Genomic DNA, 21,437 nt, shown 5'->3' with positions numbered 1-21,437 from the left:
AAGTAAAAACTGTGTTAAAACAGATCAGTACAACAACAAGGTATGTTAGGATACATTTTATCTATAATTTAGTATAACTGAAGAATTGGTTATTATCACTATACTGCTGGGCATTGAGCCATAAGCCCAGCCTTGCGTGTCTACTGCTAGCGAAACTCAAAACCACAACAAGCATATTCTTTCCCACAGAAATGAATTCAGGAACACAGCATGAAGAGATGATTAGGAGACATGACAGACAAAATGGATTCTGAATACTGCTAATAATTCATCTCCAGAGACCCCCCCAGTCCATTTTAACAGTATGTCATCAATTTCAACAGTATTATTTCAACAGAGAAGAAGAAGAAGAAAAAGATGACATTCCTCGGAGGGGTCACTCCCTCCCTCATCTCTTGGTGGAATTGCCCTTATGCAAAAGCACAAAATCCCATTAACACCAATGAATTAATTCCTTTCGCCTGATCTGAAGCACTTAAGAGTCCCATTGGGAGGGAAAATAAAGTTATTATTATTATTATATATACACACACACACATCACGCTTTGCAACTTTAGATTGGGAAAGCCAGTTTGTGTAAATGACTACGATGAAATAGCCTTCCGCAGCAGTACCTGAAAGTGAACGCTTGTATACACCTTGCAGAATTGCTGCCACTCTGAAAAAGCAAAAGACCATGTAGAAGTTCCAGTTTTCAACCTTAGGAATTCCCATGCGGCCGCAGTACTGCGCAAAATATTCCTCTGCGGTGGGAATACCCAGCTCCGTCAGGTCGCAGCTCTTCAGCCCTAGGGGGAAAAACACACCAACTCGCATGAAAGCAGCAAGCTCCCGTCATGTTTACAGTACGTGAACCTGGCAGTCCTATTTAGCTGAACCGCGCTATTTTCACTCCGGGACCACCCCCCCTGTTTCCCAGCACACTTAGTGGTGAAGTTATCCGTGTTAAATCTCCCGCCTGGGGAAACAAAATGGCTGCCAAATCTTGGGCCAATAGGAAGCTGGAACATTATTGGTTGCAGCTGTCTATTGGACGGCCATTTAAATCCCCTCTCAAAAGCAGGAAATAACCCTGGTAACTTCACCGGTAAGTATCTTAGGAACTGGAATCCCCCAAGAGAAAGAGGGTTGGGGGGGCTTGTTGCTTAAAACAGCACACTGTCATTTCTGTTTGAATTCCCATTTGTTAGCAAAAGAAGCAAAACAATCTAAATTCTTATTCTGTGACATATCATGCAATGCCACATGTAGAAAACCTTCTGACACTGCAGTGGATTAGGGCGCCCATATTCACATTTCTATAATACGGGACGGGGGAATCCTGTATGAGAGCGCGACGTCGTGATGAGGGATGCATGATTTGCAAATGCTTGGAGCTGAATGGTATCTCCTGCTTGCCCGCTATATTGTTTGGTTTTTATCCTCTCTGCGCTTGGCCGGGCGAGGAAAGACGCGCGTGGAATGAGTAGCGGTGGGATAAAAAGTAACGCCTGTGGGGGTGGGTGCCATGGTATTTGGAGATGACCAGGCAGTGTCCTAAGTTTATTATTTTAAATCATTTAGTAAGACGAGATCTATCGGAAAAGGCAACGATTACACTCATGTAGAAATCTATTAAGTTTTCATTACGGTCATTTTAAGTTCAGGCATTTCACGTCAAGGCGCTAAAATACGGGACAGTCATGCGTCCTGAGAGAGCTTTCCGGGACAACGGGACAAGTCAATGAAATGAGGGACATTCCCGTATATACGGGACATTTGGCAACCCTAGTACTGGTCATCTGTAAAAATGCAGAGATGCAGTTTAAATACAATTATGTGACACTTCCTGGAGGTTTCCCAAGTTTCTTGTATACATGCATCAGTCTCTGGTTTTGATGGCAAAATGCATAAATGTATGTGATTTCTGCTGCATAAAAGCCACCGGTACCTTTTTGAATAGGAAGATCGGTTGGGAGGTAGTGGGCCATGCAGTTGTAAGCCACATCTGATATAGGATCTCCCAGTGTAGACAATTCCCAGTCCAGAATCCCAAGGACCTCCAGCTTATCCGGGTGGAATATTAAGTTATCCAATCTGGATGCAACAGGAAAGAACAGTAAAAACCTAAAGCACAGACATTCAAGAGGACGCGTGCGTGTGTTTCTGTAGCAGGCACAAGCCCAATCATTTCTCCCATACTCAGAATAGGGTTTCATCCACAAAGCCCTGTAAAATCAGCGCTCATAACGTGACGTCGCCTAAACCAGGAGCAGACGTTATGTTCACCGACTTAACATGGGATCCTTCATTATATGCAACAACGAATATCCGAACTACGTCTCATTGGCATGGGGTTTATCACCACGATCTCGACCAATAACAAGACGTTCTGCCAGCCTTGGCTTTATACCTACCCGGACCCCGACATAGGGCTTTTGCTGAAGTGGAGAGAGAAGAGAGGGAAATAACTTCATGTTATTTAAATGATGTGTAACTGTTACTGCGTTACACCCATCCAGACACGGCACTTTTATCAGATAGGAGTAACAGCAGGTTTAGGTAAGACTTAAATAACATTAAGTCCCTGTGTTAACCTCAGCAGACATTTGTGGATACGCTAGGTCAGCGGTGCTCAAACTGGGGGCGTGGCGGTTGCAGAGGTACCGCGCTCTCCCCCTGGACATTTAAATTAAATGCTGGGGGAACGCGCAAGGCCTCTGCAACCTCAACTTACCGGGATTCAGCCGGCTTCTGGACGCGTCGCCATGGCAACGCGGCGTTAAATTACGCTGTGGGGTCATGTGACGTATCACCATGGTAACGCGCGGCAAATGACGCTGCAGGGTCACATGATGCGATGTCAGATGACCCGCGGCGCCATTTCACACCGGTTCACAGGAAAGGGGTGGGCGCGAGCGCGGGCAGGCAGTGAGGCGCAGCACAGAAACTTTGCGCACCCATGCGCTAGGTTATAACACCACATGCGCACGCCATTATCACGAACGTCCATTATAGTCTATGCTCTTTACAGGACAAAACATGGCCTAACGTTATATTATCCTCCTTCACCATTAGTGTTAACGTGACTGTAAGTTAGGTTAACGTCACAGTGTGGATCCGGGCCAAAGTATTTACATGACTGATGTATATACAGTATGCATATAAAGTATGTACACATATAGACAATATGACTGTTAGTAAAGACACGCCAGTGACCACAATAACAAGCTGTTTTTTATCATTCGTACATTATTTCAGGTATAGAGTTGTTAGAGATGAATCCCTTCCCAACGCATATGGAGGCATCTTTGGCATTAAAGGCCTTTCTTGGGAAAAATAATCTTTTACGGGATATTCATGCTTTATAGTAAATGTACACTTAATAGTGCCGATCGTGTAGAAACGTGGTCTCTGCATGGAAGTGGCGTCTTTACAATGGTTACCTGAAGTCTCCATGTACAACAGTAGTCTTCTGGTTTGTTGGGAGATGCTGTGGTAGCCATTCAATGAGCCTCTCCATGGCTGGAATAGTATGGGTCTCGCTGGCTCTGTACTGCTTGGTCCACATCAGAACTTGGCGCTGAACATAAGCACCTAATCCATATTAAAAACAGACACTAAGGCCGGCATTCCCTAAACTACACCGCAAACTGATCCGGGACTAGCTGGCAATTAATGTTAGATTGAGGTACATCTTGGCTTTGTGAATTCAATATACGGTTATAATGCTTCTCAGTGGCAGAGAGACCTCGAAATCCCATTCAAGTGAGAGACTGCGAGACTCTCCTGCCATTGAAAGGCAGATTCACAGCCTATTGTCATTAAGTTGCGATATGGTTTATCAAACAGTTATCCCGCACAAGTCAACTTGTATCGGAACTAAGAGAATCCCGGCCTAAGAAAATAAAGTTACACAAGTAGTTTTTTTGGGGTTTTTTTAACGCTGTAAACACAATTATTACAAATACACATACAGTTTATTATTTTTATATATTATAGAAAACAGCAGCCATCTCTTTTACCATGTTTCCCATAGTCCTCCAGTCCAGCTGCCTTGATGTCGACGCTGTGAATTTTACACAGCACTTGGTTCATAGATGTATATATATCTCGGCGCTGACTTGCGTCCAGTCCTGGCAGGGCAGGGTCCTTAAAGACTCGCCCGCTGATATACTCCATGAGGTAGAACGGGGTGCCGATAATGCTATTAAAATGACAACAATGGTGTTTCTGTAAATTACTGGGGAAAATTCATAAGACACCGACTTAGAGCCACAGATTCGTAGATGACAATACGGATCTGACGAGCAGAAATGTAGCCTGGTTCTGTGTAAGGTTTACCTGGAATCTTCACAAAGGCTGACCACTTTAGGTACAGGGACCCCAGCTTCCCCAAGAGCCTTCATAATCCTGCAAGCAAACACGGATAATAATAATAATGTTCACATTCTTGTAGTGTATCCTGGATTTACAGTATTTCTACAGAAGAATTAAGAAACTTCAGATAGGAATTGTATATATTTACGATGACAGACGAGAATTAATTGACATCATTTTAACTTGGCTAAATTTGAATAGCCTATATAAAAAGACCCAGTTTATTGTGAGTTTAGAAAATTCATGTTATAATTGTGGTTGTAGTCGGGCATTTATTGTTCTGCCGTGATTTTAGAGTACTACATATGTTAACAACAGAACATTATCTATACATTCTACATGAGGATTGGGCGTCAGACATGGCGATTGCTGTGGGGGAACTGAGTCACCTCCATAAACTAATTATTTAAAAAAAATAGGACTGGAATACGAATTGAGTGATAAATACTCCGGGTCCTCAAGGGTAACCAGCAGGTCAGGATTTAAGGATATCCCTGCTTCAGCACAGGTGGTGCAGTCGTTGACCGAGCCACTGATTGACCCAATTGCGCTGAAGCCTGACCTGTTGCTGACCCTTGAGGACTGGAGTTGGCCGCCTTTGGCTCAGGGGTTCCAAAAAAAGAGCTTGCTGGGGATGTGTTTTGTTAGTCAATATGAGCCGTAATGTGCTGTGTATTATTTAGTGGTGTTAAAAAAGATCGCACGAACACGCACAAATACAACACACACACCTGTACTCTCTCTCCACAGCGTGAGCCGCAGGAAGCAGTTTCCCGGGAGGTTTCTTCCGCAGAACGAGCTGCTTCTCGTTACATCTGATAAAGTATGTGGGGTTTGACTGCCCGTGGCTAAACTGCCGGACAATCAGGGGGTCTGGAAGATTTGGCACAAAGTAATGTCAGCGGTGCTTTATACCCTTCGGATTACATGTTATCTCACGTCCCTTATACGTCCCACCTTTGTATCTCACCCCAGCAGCTGCATTTCTAAATACGGATTTACAGAGAGCAATCAATAGGTTCAGATCATGTTTATAAACACTCTAAGAACGCATTTTAGAAGGCATAGGCTAAATTAATTCACATATGGATGGGGAGACAATGAATGTACATTATATACACTTAAAATGCATTTAGGGCTTTAGTAAAATGTGAGTGTAAAAATACAATTTTACATAAATCAAATACCTTTTAAACTGCCCCCCAAAACATTTTCCAGGTACTTCTTCAAGGGATCTCTAGGAAACTCCATTGATTTTCTCACCGAACGGGTGTTTGGAATAAAGCCCTTTAAAGGGAAACCCAGTTGTTTTTCTAATTGCTCAAGTGCTTTTCTTGTGTCGTCAACCTGTATTAAAAAACAAACAAAAACACATTACATTGAAGTGTCATGAAGACTTAACTAAAGTAGTTTGCCTCTGATCCACACCTTAAAACCAATAAACCCCCCCCCCTTTTTTTATTTGTTTATTGGTCATCCAATAGGAAGCAGCAAATCAATGACATCGCAGCTGCCTATTGGCCTGAGAATTGGCAGCCATTTTGTTTCCCCTGTGGCCCTTGGAATCTCTAAGAACATATAGGGCAGGGCTCTTGTACTGGCGCCCTGCGAGGGGCCCTCATGTGGCCCTCCGAATCTCTGCTCCTGCTAATTTCATACTAGTTGCTTAGGCAGCAAAGTGCAGTTTTTCACACTTAAACTAACTTGTAAGTTAAGGTCATGTAGATATATACAGAACAAAGGACCACCGCCTCCCCAAATGTATAATAACAATGTGCTGAATCCATCCAAAAAGGTTAAAACAGTGCAACGTTTCAAGCTACAATGGCTCTTTGTCTAGCACCTAGTGGAGAAGGAGCGGCTCAGCGAGTAAAGACTCTGACTCTGTACAACACAGAGTTTCAATCAGGGGAGCCTGGTTCAATTCCTGGTGTCGGCTCCTTGCGATCTTGGCTGAGTCACTTTATCTCCCTGTGCCTCAGGCACCAAAAACATACATTGTAAGCTCATCTCCGCATGGAAAGTGTCTGTAACATTCCTATGTGCTGCGTACCGCGCGCTGTACTGTAATTGTGACGCGCTGAGTCCCATTGGGAGAAATGCGCTATATCAGGGTTTCCCAAACTTTTTTTTCCGTGACCCGGTTATTTTTGAACTTCTCCTTCGTGACCCACTAAAATTTTTATCACCTATACTGGCCTATAGGGCCTGCACAGACACACACAGCCACTGATACACACACACAGACACACACACAGCCACTGACCTCACACACAGCCACTGATACACACACACACACACACACACCGCCACTGATACACACACACACACTGATACACACACATCCACTGACAGCCACGCAGCCACTGACACACACACTGATACACACACACACACTGATACACACACACGCAGCCACTGACACACACACACAGCCACTGACAAACACGCAGCCACTGACACACACGCAGCCACATAGAGACACTGCTACACACACACACTGCTACACACACACACTGATACACACACACACACACACACACACTGATACACACACTGATACACACAGCCACTGATACACACAGCCACTGATACACACAGACACTGATACACACACAGACACTGATACACACACAGACACTGATACACACACACACACACACACACACACACACACACACACTGATACTGATACACACACACATTGATACACACACACACACTGATATACACACACACACACACACACACACACACTGATACAGATACACACAAACACACAGATACACACACACTCTGATACACACACACACACACAGACACTGATACAGATACACACACACACAGCCACTGATACACACACACACACACACACACACACACTCGCTCTCCCCTATACGCACACAGACACAAACAGTGAATTACAGGCAATGACGGATGTGAGTGACTGGAGGGGGGCCGGGGACTGGGTGTGTGGAAGGCGGGGAACTGGGACTGGGTGGGTGGGAGGGGGGGAACTGGGACTGGGTGGGTGGGAGGGGGGGGAACTGGGACTGGGTGGGTGGGAGGGGGGAACTGGGACTGGGTGGGTGGGAGGGAACTGGGACTGGGTGGGTGGGAGGGGGGGAACTGGGACTGGGTGGGTGGGAGGGGGGGAACTGGGACTGGGTGGGTGGGAGGGGGGGGAACTGGGACTGGGTGGGTGGGAGGGGGGGGGACTGGGTGGGTGGGAGGGGGGGAACTGGGACTGGGTGGGTGGGACATGGGGAGGGGGGGAACTGGGACTGGATGGGTGGGAGGGGGGAACTGGGACTGGGTGGGAGGGGGAAACTGGGACTGGGTGGGTGGGAGGGGGGAACTGGGACTGGGTGGGTGGGAGGGGGGAACTGGGACTGGGTGGGTGGGAGGGGGGAACTGGGAGGGTGGGAGGGAGGGGGGAACTGGGACTGGGTGGGAGGGAGGGGGGGACTGGGTGGGTGGGAGGGAGGGGGGAACTGGGTGGGTGGGAGGGAGGGAGGGGGGAACTGGGACTGGGTGGGTGGGAGGGAGGGGGGAACTGGAACTGGGTGGGTGGGAGGGTGGAACTGGGTGGGTGGGAGGGGGGAACTGGGACTGGGTGAGTGAGAAGGAGGGGAGAACTGGGACTGGGACTGGGTGGGTGGGAGTCAGGGGGGAACTGGGACTGGGTGGGTGGGAGGTCGGGGGGAACTGGGACTGGGTGGGTGGGAGGGGGGAACTGGGACTGGGTGGGTGGGTGGGGGGAACTGGGACTCGGAACTGGGACTGGGTGGGTGGAACTGGGACTGGGTGGTTGGGAGGGGGGAACTGGGACTGGGTGGGAGGGGGGAACTGGGACTGGGTGGGTGGGAGGGGGGGACTGGGTGGGTGGGAGGGGGGAACTGGGACTGGGTGGGTGGGTGGGGGGGACTGGGACTGGGTGGGTGGGTGGGGGGGACTGGGACTGGGTGGGTGGGTGGGGGGAACTGGGACTGGGTGGGTGGGAGGGGGGAACTGGGACTGGGTGGGTGGGAGGGGGGAACTGGGACTGGGTGGGTGGGAGGGGGGAACTGGGACCATGGGAGGGGGGACTGGGACACTTGGGTTGGTGGCAGTGACTGGGTGGGTGTGTGGGAGACCGTGGGTGAGTGACAGTGACTGGGTGGGAGAGAGTCACTGGGTGACAGTGACTGGGTGGGTGGGTGTCAGGCAGTGACTGGGTGGGGTGATTTACCTTGCCGCCGGACGCTTTCTCCTGCTGCCCCCTATATCCCCTGCTGCCCGGGACGGGAGGTGGGCTTGGGGGCACGGGAAGTGGGCTCGGGAGGGGGTGCCACGGGAGGTGAGCTCGGGAAGCTGGCCGCGGGGGGAAGCACGCCGCAGTAGGAGCTTGTACTTCCCCCTCCGTCCCACATAACGTGCGAGCCGCAGAAGAGCTGGTATTTCCTCCTCCGTCCCACGTTGGGAGTGGGGGGGAGGAAGGGAGCGGGCACTGCGCATGCGCGCGGGACCGCGGGGGGAATCGCCGCCTTTTCTTTTATAACTTGAGCGGGGGGGGGGGGGGGGGAGACACCGGGCGGCCAGCCTCGCTGCGACCCGGCAATTTTGGTGCCGTGGCCCGGTGCCGGGCCGCGACCCACCATTTGGGAAATGCAGCGCTATATGAAATAAAGTTATTATTAAAGATATTAAACATGCTTGCAAAATTCTTTAAATGTATCTAAAATTACATTACAAAATGCTTGTGTCCCTTAAAACTCTTAAAGGTTTTTTTTTTTTTATCTTCGGAGAACCAGTTGGAAAAACCGTGACAGAGGAAACACATCTCGCTGAATTAACGCTGCACTATGAACGCCGAACCAGCCAATCACCTTTATTGTGCTCATTCCAACCTGCGCCGCGGCTTTCAGGTTCTGGCCAAGATCATCTAGAAAGATGGATTCCTTTGGTTCAACACCAAGCCGCTCCGCGCACAGCTGATAGATCCGCGGGTCGGGTTTACACATACCTTCAATGCAGGACTCAATAATCTGTAACAATAGGGAATGGGGAGTAAAACCACACGAAACATCGCAAATTAAAAAAAAAATACAGCTGAACGTGATGAAGGATATCGCAATTATTTACCGGCAAGAGATGCCTGCTGTGCAATACTTTTTGCGTTTGAAATAACAGCTCATTCTAGATGATATACTGTAGCATATTTAGGGCATTAGGGGGGGGGGGGGGGTTGATAATATTAATACTGATCCAGGGATTAATCCGATTGCCAATTATTGGAGTAAAGAGGAATTTATTTTTCCCCTTATGAGATATCATTGGATGATATGTCACTGGGGGTTTTTGTTTGCCTTCCTCTGGATCAATGAGTAAGTATAGATATAGGATAAAGTGTCTGTTGTCTAAAATTAGCACAGGTTGAACTTGATGGACGTACGTCTTTTTTCAACCTCATCTACTATGTAACTATGTAATAAATGAGGGGGAGTGGAATGACTAGAAGGTCATAATGTGTGCACCTTGCACTATACTAATGTGAAAGGAGGAAAAAACCTAAATGATATAACCTGTGTGATGTAGGAACAAAAACTGCAATAAAGTGTATAAGTGGTGCTGGCAGGGAAAAGGTTAAATGTAGATCAAAAAGATAAAGAAAAGCTCCCTGTACGCCGCACTAGAGATCACCTATATCTATGTTAAAACTTAATATTTATTAGTAAACAGTTAAAATGTGTTTATTGCAGCAGTAATGTGAACCAAAGTAATTAAAATAATTGAAATAAAAACGGAGAAGTGAACTGTGTACCTAATAGAAATGACAGTGTAGAACAAAAACCACTATTGTCAATTAGAGTGTCCCACCACTATATAATTATACTAGAGGTGGTAGTGATTAAGCTACAATATTCTGTCATATGAAACCTACTCCTAGATGGTAGTGAGGGGTGTAACCTGAATTGATATGTACGCTTGGTTTGACAAGTAGATACAGTAATAGATCAGGTATACATACACATTTGTGCCAGACCGTCAGGTTCAATATTTAGTGAGCCTGTGGGTCTGTCATGGTGAACACTAGCAGTTGATGCAAGATCACAGAGTATGTGTCTTGTACTGTGAACCATGAACCATAATAGTTAAGGAGTAGTCAGAGTGTTGTGCTTCCTAATGAAGTCTCCGAAACACTCTGAAAGGAATAGGCAACAGACCTCTCCGATATAGCCAGCGTACTAGGTGGTAACGCTTAGCTTGCCCTACATATGTTTCACCTGTAGTGGCTTCATCGGGGGCAAAGACAGAGTGATTCCCTTGCTTATTTATACACTTTATTGTTACCTTATTGGTTAATGGGATCCAGGCTCTGATTGGTCCTCAGATAAATGTATCACACCCATACTTCAGAAACAAGAAGGAAAAGGCTCTGATTGGCCCTGTCAAATCACATGGCCAGTCACATATCTGTGTACTTCTAGTCATGTGTGCCAAAGTTCCCTTTCCAATGGTAGCTGGGAGTTGCGTCGCGTCATCAGCGCGCGACATCCCAATGATCTCGGCAAACTGCAGTGTGTTAAATGTCACTCGCTCTAAACTGACGGTATCCAGTGTAGAATAAGCTGTCACGGCATAATGTCATGGGGCTATATTGTATCCCTGAGTAGATATGATTTGGATGATTGCTGCCCGTGATATCTTAAGCCTATTGGTGGGAAGTAGCGTCGCGTCATCAATGCGCGACGTCACCATCAGTGGTGTTTACATTTCAGTCAAGGTTTCTTCCCACGTTATTATGTTTGTGGTGTGGTTGCCATAGCAACCCGCGATGCTCTGTCCTGATTGGTCAGAGATTCCGTCGCGTCATCGAGGCCCGATTTTAGTTTCAACTTTAAAGCTGGATGCCACTGCGATCGATATGCTTTATGGTCAAGTCAGTACATTTAGAAAGTTGTAGATCGCTAGCATGTTACCCCACATATTTGGAATATAGTGTAGTGAGGTGGCAAAAATTGTTATGATGGTGCTTCATAATGCCTTCACTCCCTGGCTGATAAAAATGTCCTGTTGGACAGGGAGGGCTACTAGTCTGCACTCATGTACACTCTACATTTCATGTCAGTGTTTTTCTTACATGTACCAATAAAATGATATAGCGCAATAATGTATTTCTTAATGACCATTTGTGTAATGTGACATCAGTTAGAGCTATTGTTTAAGAACCTTGTAATAGCGTTTGCTGTTCATTTAACATGAAGTATGGGAATGTGTGTTCCAAAGGAATAATGATTGTTGTAGAGGTGAGTTAATAGAAGCAGTTACACCCCTCACTACCATCTAGGAGTAGGTTTCATATGACAGAATATTGTAGCTTAATCACTACCACCTCTAGTATAATTATATAGTGGTGGGACACTCTAATTGACAATAGTGGTTTTTGTTCTACACTGTCATTTCTATTAGGTACACAGTTCACTTCTCCGTTTTTATTTCAATTATTTTAATTACTTTGGTTCACATTACTGCTGCAATAAACACATTTTAACTGTTTACTAATAAATATTAAGTTTTAACATAGATATAGGTGATCTCTAGTGCGGCGTACAGGGAGCTTTTCTTTATCTTTTTGATCTATATGTAATAAATGAGACTCGAGGCGCTTCCCACATTTAAAGGTAACGGAAGAGACTGTGGAATGGGATGATACTGGAAGTATTGAATGCCGGATAGGTTGTGGATAACGCAGAGGCCTGGGTGAAGATGCAAGCCAGGAGTTTGTTTGTAAAGATTTTCAGAGAGGCGTCTCGCCCGGGCCGTACCATTTTCTTTAAACAATTTATATTATCACTGAAAGATGAAATGGTAAAATGTAGTGAATGGGTGTCTCACGGCAGTCATTCACAGCAGCAAATACGGGTGTCACTTTTTATTATAGGATTGAAGCAGAGGGTCTTCGGAGCTGAACTGCGTTCATTTCAGCTCTGGGGACCCCCTGCTTCCAGAGATACTAACCACCGTAGGGGGCGCAGGTATCTCTTTTCAGTTTAAATGTCTCTGTCACGCGGGCCAATAGGAAGCCGCATCGGACGACATCACAGCTTCCTAGGGTCCCGCGTGACGCAGAACGTTTAAGCGCCGCTATTATGTTAGGCACACCATTTCTCTGACTGCAGAGATACCGGCACCCCCCTACGGAGGGTCCTATGGAGACCCCCTGCTTCAATCCTGTAATAAAAAGTGAACAAATACATTTAAAAATGGAAACCTGCATTCCTGCTTTAATCATCATTAGCATGGAAATACGCGAATGTTCACGTACCACGTCAAACTGCGAGCGGTCCAGGGGCAGGAAACTGTCTCCGCTGCGCAGAAAGAAGTTATTACTTAACACCGCCGTCTTGAGTCCCTCAGACTTGACGCACTGGATCGCCTCCGTCATATCCGGAAGTTGCTTTGTCATGTGACCGCTTGTCAGGTCTGTAAGGAAACTCTGAACGGGAACAGGGGAACCGGTCTAAATAACGAAAAGAGAAAAAAAACCATCAGCCAATAAGACAAGACTATATTTAAGTAATAAGTAACCGGGTCATATTATTGTTGCTGCAGAAGAGACGGATTATGAACGTTATCTGGGCAGCCAATGACTTCAACACTGTTCCAAGAACATCAGTAACACAACAACACAGGGATTTCCTTTTGAAAACAGGTACAAAAAGTGCTTTGAGTTAACCCTAGGGTTCTTAACTCCAGTCTATATAAGATCCCCCAACAGGTCAGGTTTTCAGGATATCCCTGCTTCAGCACAGGCGGCTTAGTCAATGACTGCGCCACAGATTGAGCCACCTGCGCTTAAGCAAGGGTATCCCCAATACCTGGGCTGTTGGTGGCCCTTGCGGAATGGAGCTGCCCACCGCTGTAATAGCGGAATCTCCGTGGCCAAAGTCGTGGGTTCCACTTTTTGGCTCGCCTCCTGCTACGCGTAGTAAGTGCTCATTTACACAAATAACTAGCTACTGGACCAACCGTTCTGAAACGTGGGCGTTCATGGTGCAAAGAAGGGAAAAAACGCGCGTGATAAAGCCAAGCACTTACATGTGACGACCGGGAGAAGTATGTTACATCTGGACTACTTCTGAGAAGTGGAAGATTCAGATGAACAACAAACGTGTACGTGTGTGTGTGTACGTGTGTATATACTTTATATATATATATGTGTGTATGTATGTATGTGTGTGTGTACGTGTGTATATACTTTATATATATATATATATATATATATATATATATATATATATATATGTGTGTGTATGTATGTATGTATATATATATATATATCTCAAAGGAAATTCCATAAGTTGATGAAATAAACTCACAATATTGAAGCAGTGTTTGCCGAATTCCTCCACGAAGCTTTCCGCACCTAACTCCCCCCTCATGTACCGTAACCACGGCCCCATCTCCCCTCCTGAGCGAATGGATCGCAGTATGGTGCCGGCGGGAATGCCGTTACGGACCTCCCACTCTGGATTTATAGAAAAGAAAAAAAAGACAGTTCAGGCAAAGTGTAAAAGAAAACAAAAACCCCGAACCCCTGCCTCAAAAATGTGCAAGTACTGGGTGCTCAAAATATGGCTCTAATACCCCTACGTTAGGTCCTGCTCTCAATATATGGCTCTAATACCCCTACGTTAGGTCCTGCTCTCAATATATGGCTCTAATACCCCTACGTTAGGTCCTCTCTCAATATATGGACTCCTCTCCGTTCTAAGTGACAATTCTTGAGGCGCAATTTCTCCAAGCAGAATATATATTAACATCAGCTCATATTACTTGACCTCTCTGCAGCATTTGACACCATGGACCACCCTCTTCTCCTTCACATTCTCCATACTCTTGGTATTCGGAACAAAGCTCTATCCTGGATCTCATCCTACCTCTCCCATCGTACTTTCAGTGTCTCTTCTGCCAACACCTCCTCCTCCTCTATTGATCTCTCTTCGTGGGGGTACCCCAGGGCTCTGTCCTGGGACCTCTTCTCTTTTCTCTGTACATACTCTCTCTAGGTGACCTAATAACATCTTTTGGGTTTAAATATCACCTCTATGCTGACGACACACAAATTTACTTTTCAACACCTGACCTTACACCTGCTATACAGACCAAAGTTTCTGAATGTCTCTCTGCTATATCATCCTGGATGGCCCTCCGTCGCCTTAAACTCAACATGGCTAAAACAGAGCTCCTCATACTTCCTCCCAAACCTGGCCCTACTACCTCCTTCCACATTACTGTTGGAACTATGATCATCCACCCAGTAGCCCAAGCACGCTGCCTAGGGGTCACACTCGACTCCTCTCTCACATTCGCCCCTCACATTCAAAACATTTCTAAAACTTGTTGCTTTTTCCTCCGCAATATAACAAAGATACGCCCTTTCCTCTGTTGCTCGACTGCTAAAACTCTGACTCAGGCCCTCATTCTCTCCTGTCTTGATTACTGTAACCTCCTGCTGTCCGGCCTTCCTGCCTCTCACCTTTCTCCCCTACAATCTATCCTAAACGCTGCTGCCAGAATCACTCTACTCTTTCCTAGATCTGTCTCAGCATCTCCCCTCCTGAAATCCCTCTCCTGGCTTCCAATCAAATCCCGCATCTCACACTCCATTCTTCTCCTCACTTTTAAAGCTTTACACTGCTCTGCCCCTCCTTACATCTCAGCCCTAATTTCTCGTTATGCACCACCCCGACTCTTGCGTTCTGCTCAAGGATGTCTTCTTTCTACCCCCTTTTTATCTAAAGCCCTCTCCCGCCTTAAACCTTTTTCACTGACTGCCCCACACCTCTGGAATGCCTTTCCCCTCAGTACCCGACTAGCACCCTCTCTATCCACCTTTAAGACCCACCTTAAGACACACTTGCTTAAAGAAGCATACGAATAGCACTGTGAACATTCTGAACACATGATACATAAAGCTTGGCCCCCTGCAGACGCACTTACCAGAACTCCCTCCTACTGTCTCTGTACGTTCTCCCTACCTACCAATTAGATTGTAAGCTCCTCGGGGCAGGGACTCCTCTTCCTTAATGTTATGTTTGTCTAAAGCACTTATTCCCATGATCTGTTATTTATATTATCTGTTATTTATTCGATTACCACATGTATTACTACTGTGGAGCGCTATGTACATTAATGGCGCTATATAAATAAAGACATACAATACAATATATATACAGTGGTCGAAAAATCACCAAAAAATCTACTCGCCACACAAAAAAATCTACTCGCCACCTAGTACCAAACGTGTGCTGCTTGGGCCAATAGGAGCTCGCCACGATGTTAAATCCACTCGCCCGGGGCGAGCAAATGTATAGGTTTGTCGAACACTGTATATATATATATATATATATATATATATATATATATATATATATATATATATATATATATATATATATAAAGCAACTGTAAATATTCCTGTATATTCATTTGCATGTCTTAGACAGGTCTGCAACCCTGTCTTTCACCATGAGTCAGATGAAAGAAGACACAGCACTGTGACATATATATATATATATATATATATATATATATATATATATATATATATATATATGTATATATATATATAAAAAATCAAAAAATAAATAGATGATACCGTTCTGTGGCTAACGAAATGCTTTTATTTGTGCGAGCTTTCGAGATACACTGATCTCTTCTTCCGGCGATGTTAAAATGAATGAAGCAAGGATAACTTAAAAACAGTGTCTCTTGGAATGTTATCTGTGCTTGTCCTTCCCCCGGTGTGGATGTGTTTTATGGCTAGAGGTGTCAAAGGGTAACTGAAAGCAAGTGAAGAAAGAGTGTGTATGTATATCAGTGTGAATAAAAATGAATGGAGAGCCCACAGTATAAACAGTGCATATATATATACAGTGTTCGACAAACCTATACATTTGCGCGCCCCGGGCATATACCATAATACTGAGTTAAGTTATGGTGAGTAAAAAAAGTGACAAAAACCCTCCACAGGAAAGCAAATATGCAAATATAGCTGTGTGCTCATCTGCATGTCTTAGGCAGGTCTGCAACCCCGCCTTTCCCCATTATCATCCAGCATACAGCACTTCCACTGCAGCAAGGGATTCTGGGAAATGACATGCAAATGAGCACACTCATAAATGGTTATTGAGGCAAAAAGTGACACTGTGTGCTCATTTGCATGTCATTTCCCAGAATCCCTTGCTGCAGTGGAAGTGCTGTATGCTGGGTGATAATGGGGAAGGGTGGGGTTGCAGACCTGCCTAAGACATGCAGATGAGCACACAGCTATATTTGCATATTTGCTTTCCTGTGGAGGGTTTTTGTCACTTTTTTTACTCACCATAACTTAACTATATATATATATATATATTCGGAATAAGATCATTTAGTGATACAAAAACAAACTCCATATAATGTTTTGCAGAATTATTAGGACTCGGCTCGGATACGAACGCCGACTGGATACATATTTTATTTGATTGAAGCAGCATGTTTTTTACAGGGTGGGAACGTGAAAGTCCCCCGAAGCTGAACTGCGGTGTTTTCCAGCTCCAGGGTAGCAACCCCGGGGTTACCGCGATACTTACCAGTGACGTTACAGACGTTCCCCTCCCGGGGAAACAAAATGTCTGCCACATTTACAGCCAATAGGAAGCCACAACATTAATCCACCCCACCCCCCTCAAAAACACCACTGTATATGTACCAAGTCCTCTCACCTTCTGCCATTGTGTATGGTGAAGGAAGGAGGACCCCTCCCATATCAAAAATAACCGCCTTATAGCCACAGGTGATAGTGTGGCTCCATCTTGGTGTAACCCGCTGCTGAAGCACGGTGCGTCTCCAAATTGCTGCAGCTCTCGCGGGGTTCAGGCACGGAGCTGGGAAAACTCTGCTTATCAACATTTTGCCACCTGTAGAGAAAGAAAAACCCACGTGACTTCTTCCCTTTTCTTAGCTTCAAGATACCTCCCCCCTCCCAAACTGATGTCGTAAAACTGGACGGCTAACGAACTACGACAAAAGTAACACATCTTATGTTACTTATCAAACACACTTATCTATGCCTTGATCAATGATAAGGCCACCATTTCTAAGCAGTGCTACTCCACAAGACACCTTTTAGCACTGCTTAGTAAATAGGCCCTTTCAACTGAATGGGCAGTCATGTGTCTTCCAGCCCGGGGATGTCTTAATGTCTTATAGCTGAAGTTCCCAAGTCCTCAAGGCACCCCCCCCCCCCCAACAGATCAGGTTTTAAGAATGTCCCTGCTTCAGCACGCCTTTGCAAACTTGATACCCTCCACTACTCACTATGCCGTTTTGTCCTCCAATGCAACTACAACACACATCACTGCGAAATGCTCAAAGTACTAGATTGGTCATCACTCGAGTCTAGGCGCAAAGTTCAACTTTCCTGTCTAGCCTTTAAATTCTTTATGGGCAAGCTACCCAGCTACCTGAACAAGCTCCTCACCCCTACCACATGCAGCACCTATCACCTGAGATCTGACTCCAAAAGACTGTTCATGGTCCCAAGGCTCAACAAAGTATCCGGACGTTCCTCCTTCTCTTACCGTGCACCCCAAAACTGGAACAACCTACCAGAGCCTCTCACAGCCACCACCAGTCTAAATTCTTTCAAATCTAAGGCTGTCTCACATTTTAATCTGGTCTGTAACTTTTTCATACGCCCATAATATATATTATCTCTAACTGTGCATGCAATGTGACAAAGTTGAGACATTAGGGGGTCTGGCATAACAACATAACAGCATTTAGGATGAAGCCATTTTTTGTGAATATTTCAATCCGCCATCTTGTCTTGTCTTTGTGAGTCTAATTTCTGTGTTTCATTTCTGTATAAACAAATGTGTGAAGCAGAGAATGGAATTTTTTCGCTCCTAGCTAAATTTATTGACTCTTCCTCATCCAATCAGCTTCAAATTAAAAGAGTAAACAGGCTAAAAGTTATGAGAACCCATGAGATAAACTTAGATTCTCGCAGTGAAACTAGTTCTCACACAAATGCCAGGTGGTAGGATAGGCACATCCCATTTAACCCCAGAATGGTTTCTAGCTGACAGGCAGTTATACAATATTATTATGTATTACAAAATGACATCAGCTTTAGTATTGTTATGTATTACAAAATGAGGTAATGTTTAGTGACGTGCAAGCCCCCCCATAAAGGAGTGGAGCTTTAGGATTTAGGGTATAAATATATGGCATACCATGTTTATTGTGGAGAGAGCTTTTGTTTTGAAGCTGTCTCCGTTGTGCACTTGACTTGAATAAATTCACGTGTTATTCTGTTTCAAAATAACCTCAGACTGTGTTTTTTATTTACGCTTTCACAAATGTCTTGTATATAATGTATACCCTGCTCATTATGTAACTGTATTTTGTAACCATGTATTATTTGTCTTAACTCTATGCCCAGGACAGACGTGAAAACGAGCGGTAACTCTCAATGTATTACTTCCTGGTAACACATTTTATAAATAAATAGTACAGAACGGATTTATAAAACACACATGTTTTATAGGATATTGCTTGGTCTGCAGCTTTAAAGCCGACTAGAGCAGCACGTCTTAGTAAATATGGCCCAGGCCCCCAGAGATGAGGAGTTCAGTAGAGGGCAGCCTCCGTCACCTTCACACGTAGGCGCCTATGTATCAAAGTCTGTCCGCTGCAAATCAATACCAAAACTGGAGCAGTGACAGGCTAAGGCAGGGGTGCAAACTGATATGAGTAAATGGGACTGGGGCGCTGCCTAGATTGGAGTGCGCAAACTTTTCCCATTGCACACCCCTGCCTGCTCTCCTCAGCGCCTCACACCCCACCCCCCTGCTCGACCCTGGCGTCAAATGACACACAGGGTAATGTGACGACACATCGCCATGGCAACGTGATGTCATTTGACGCCGGGTTATCAGGCTGACGCATCGCGGGAAGGTAAGTGTATTATAGAGGCCTCGCGCAGTCCCCCGGCCTTTAATTTAAACACTTGGGGGGAGCGTGCAGGACCTCTATAAATGCCGCAGCCCCACCCATAAAATCTAACGCCCCCCAGTTTGCGCATCGCTGGGCTAAGGGATCACATCTGGGTTATTTATACCTTTTCACCTCTATCTGATACCTATAAATATTTGAAATCTTTAATGTTATTATGTAAACACGGTGAGCAGAGACTTGGGGGGCCGGGGGGGAGGAGGGTTTGATTTCCTCTGGCTGCTGCTTTTTGTCTGTCACTGGATGTACAAGAGTTTGCACAGGTAACACTCCTGTCCCCTTACTGTATCGGGTATCCGAGACCCCCCCTAAGAAATTCAACTTGTAATTAGTTTCCAAAGAACAAGAGACATCTTTACATTTCACATGGTTCAATTAGTTTAAGGAAGTTAATTAAATTGTTACATTGTTTACAAAGGGTGAGGGTTTTTTTTGGGGGGGGGGGGCATTTGTAAACAAGTCTGAGAAGTATTTGTACACAAAGTATTCATAGTAACTAAAAGCGTAGGAATATTATTAGGATACTTTCAATGTTGTTGTTAAACTCTTGTATGTACCGGTTAGATCAGGGGGGCTTAACTCCAATCCTCAAGGCCCCCTTACAACAGGTCAGGTTTTAAGGATATCCCTGCTTCAGCACAGGAGGCTCAATCGAAGACTGAGCCACCTGTGCTGAAGCAAGGACTGATTGAGCCACCTGTGCTGAAGCAGGGATATCCTGAAAGCCTGACCTGATGGGGGGGGCTTGAGGACTTCAGTTTAGCCCCCTGGGTTAGATGCTGATCACATTGAGCACTACACAGGGGCTGGAGAAGCCACTCCCCTTGCGTACATATCACGATGATGTAATAGCTGCAGAGAGACCCCACCCCCCTGCTGATGCAGCCGCCCCGGGGCTCAAATGGTACAAAACAATTTTTAAAGAAAACTGTGTAATTACATAAATAATACAAATGTAGATCAGCGGTCTCAAACTCTGTCCTCAAGGGCCACCAACAGGCCAGGTTTTATGGATCTCCCTGCCTCAGCACAGGTGGCTCAGTCAACGACTGCAACACTGATTGAGCTACCTGTGCTGAAGCAGGGAGATCCCTAATACCTGGCCTGTTGGTGGCCCTTGAGGACAGCGTTTGAGACCCCTGACGTAGATACATACATTACATTTATTTACACAATTATCATGTATTTGTAAGGAAATGACCCTGAATTCCTCAGCGCGGCCTCCCCTCCTGTGTTACACCTAGAAATACTGTAATCAGCGATGAATGTTATTATTTGGCTGAAGCAGCAGGTCGGTGGCACCCTCCCTGCCTTGGCAGCAGGTAAAACCCGCTTTGAATCCCTGTGCCTCATTGTGACCTTGGCCAAGACCCTCAATCTCCCCGTCCTACCGGAATGAGATTGTAAGCTCTGCGGGGCAGGGGCTCATTGCGCTGCAACATTCTACGTACAGCGCTGCGTACGCTGTCAGCGCTATAAAGGTAAAGACATTCCTTGTTACCGCCCACCTCTGCCCTCCTGTGTCACAGGGTTAGAGCAAAATGGCAGCCTGCACAGCACCAGTGCTGCCTGTCCTGGAGCCCTGAGGTGTGCTTTCCTGCCACTACGTGGGGTATCTGGCAGTGAAGGTGTTAACCCTCCCCCCATGCTCCCTGGTGTCAACTCCCAACTTACCACCAGCAGACTCCACCAAGAGCGCGCACGTTCTGGCGCGGTGACGTAGGACGCTCACGCAGGCCGAGGCACCTGCGGCCATGTTTGAAGAGGGCAAAGTTATGTTTTAAATACATTTGCTCTACTGCCCTGCCGGTGTGCGATATCATATATGATGCACAGGCTGTATATTAACAATCGCTAATGATTTCAGTGATCTGATTGATGGGACAAAAAGCTTCACGGGTGCCTGTTTCCTTATTGTGCCCAAATCAGACATGGCCACGGCGGCGGCGTCTCTCCCACCCAGAACAACGCGGCAGCCATGATTGATGTGGGCAAGGAGATAAGATCACCGGCCAATCAGAGTGCTAGGTGTC

At 45.8% G+C, this 21,437-nt stretch overlaps 1 protein-coding gene across 4 annotated transcripts in view; it reads right to left on the bottom strand.

Annotated features, from left to right (window-relative positions):
- Nucleotides 1-21,408, bottom strand: part of ACAD10 (acyl-CoA dehydrogenase family member 10) — a 40,787-nt gene extending 19,379 nt beyond the window's left edge. The window contains exons 1-12 of one of the 4 annotated variants that reach the window (XM_075568175.1): nucleotides 21,079-21,408; nucleotides 17,109-17,303; nucleotides 13,722-13,870; nucleotides 12,668-12,862; nucleotides 9,228-9,386; nucleotides 5,547-5,706; nucleotides 5,091-5,232; nucleotides 4,324-4,392; nucleotides 4,005-4,186; nucleotides 3,426-3,576; nucleotides 1,931-2,076; nucleotides 615-788 (exon numbers count right to left, since the gene is read on the bottom strand). In XM_075568175.1, coding sequence (XP_075424290.1) covers nucleotides 615-788; nucleotides 1,931-2,076; nucleotides 3,426-3,576; nucleotides 4,005-4,186; nucleotides 4,324-4,392; nucleotides 5,091-5,232; nucleotides 5,547-5,706; nucleotides 9,228-9,386; nucleotides 12,668-12,862; nucleotides 13,722-13,870; nucleotides 17,109-17,303; nucleotides 21,079-21,160 — 1,804 coding nt within the window. In that variant the 5' untranslated portion in view covers nucleotides 21,161-21,408. The other 3 variants (XM_075568174.1, XM_075568176.1, XM_075568177.1) reach the window with 3 other exon arrangements.
- Nucleotides 21,409-21,437: the final 29 nt, after the last annotated feature.

This window comes from Ascaphus truei, chromosome 13 (assembly GCF_040206685.1).
Source record: "Ascaphus truei isolate aAscTru1 chromosome 13, aAscTru1.hap1, whole genome shotgun sequence".
Taxonomy (NCBI): domain Eukaryota; kingdom Metazoa; phylum Chordata; class Amphibia; order Anura; family Ascaphidae; genus Ascaphus; species Ascaphus truei.
This window is presented reverse-complemented; position numbering and strand designations above follow the sequence as displayed.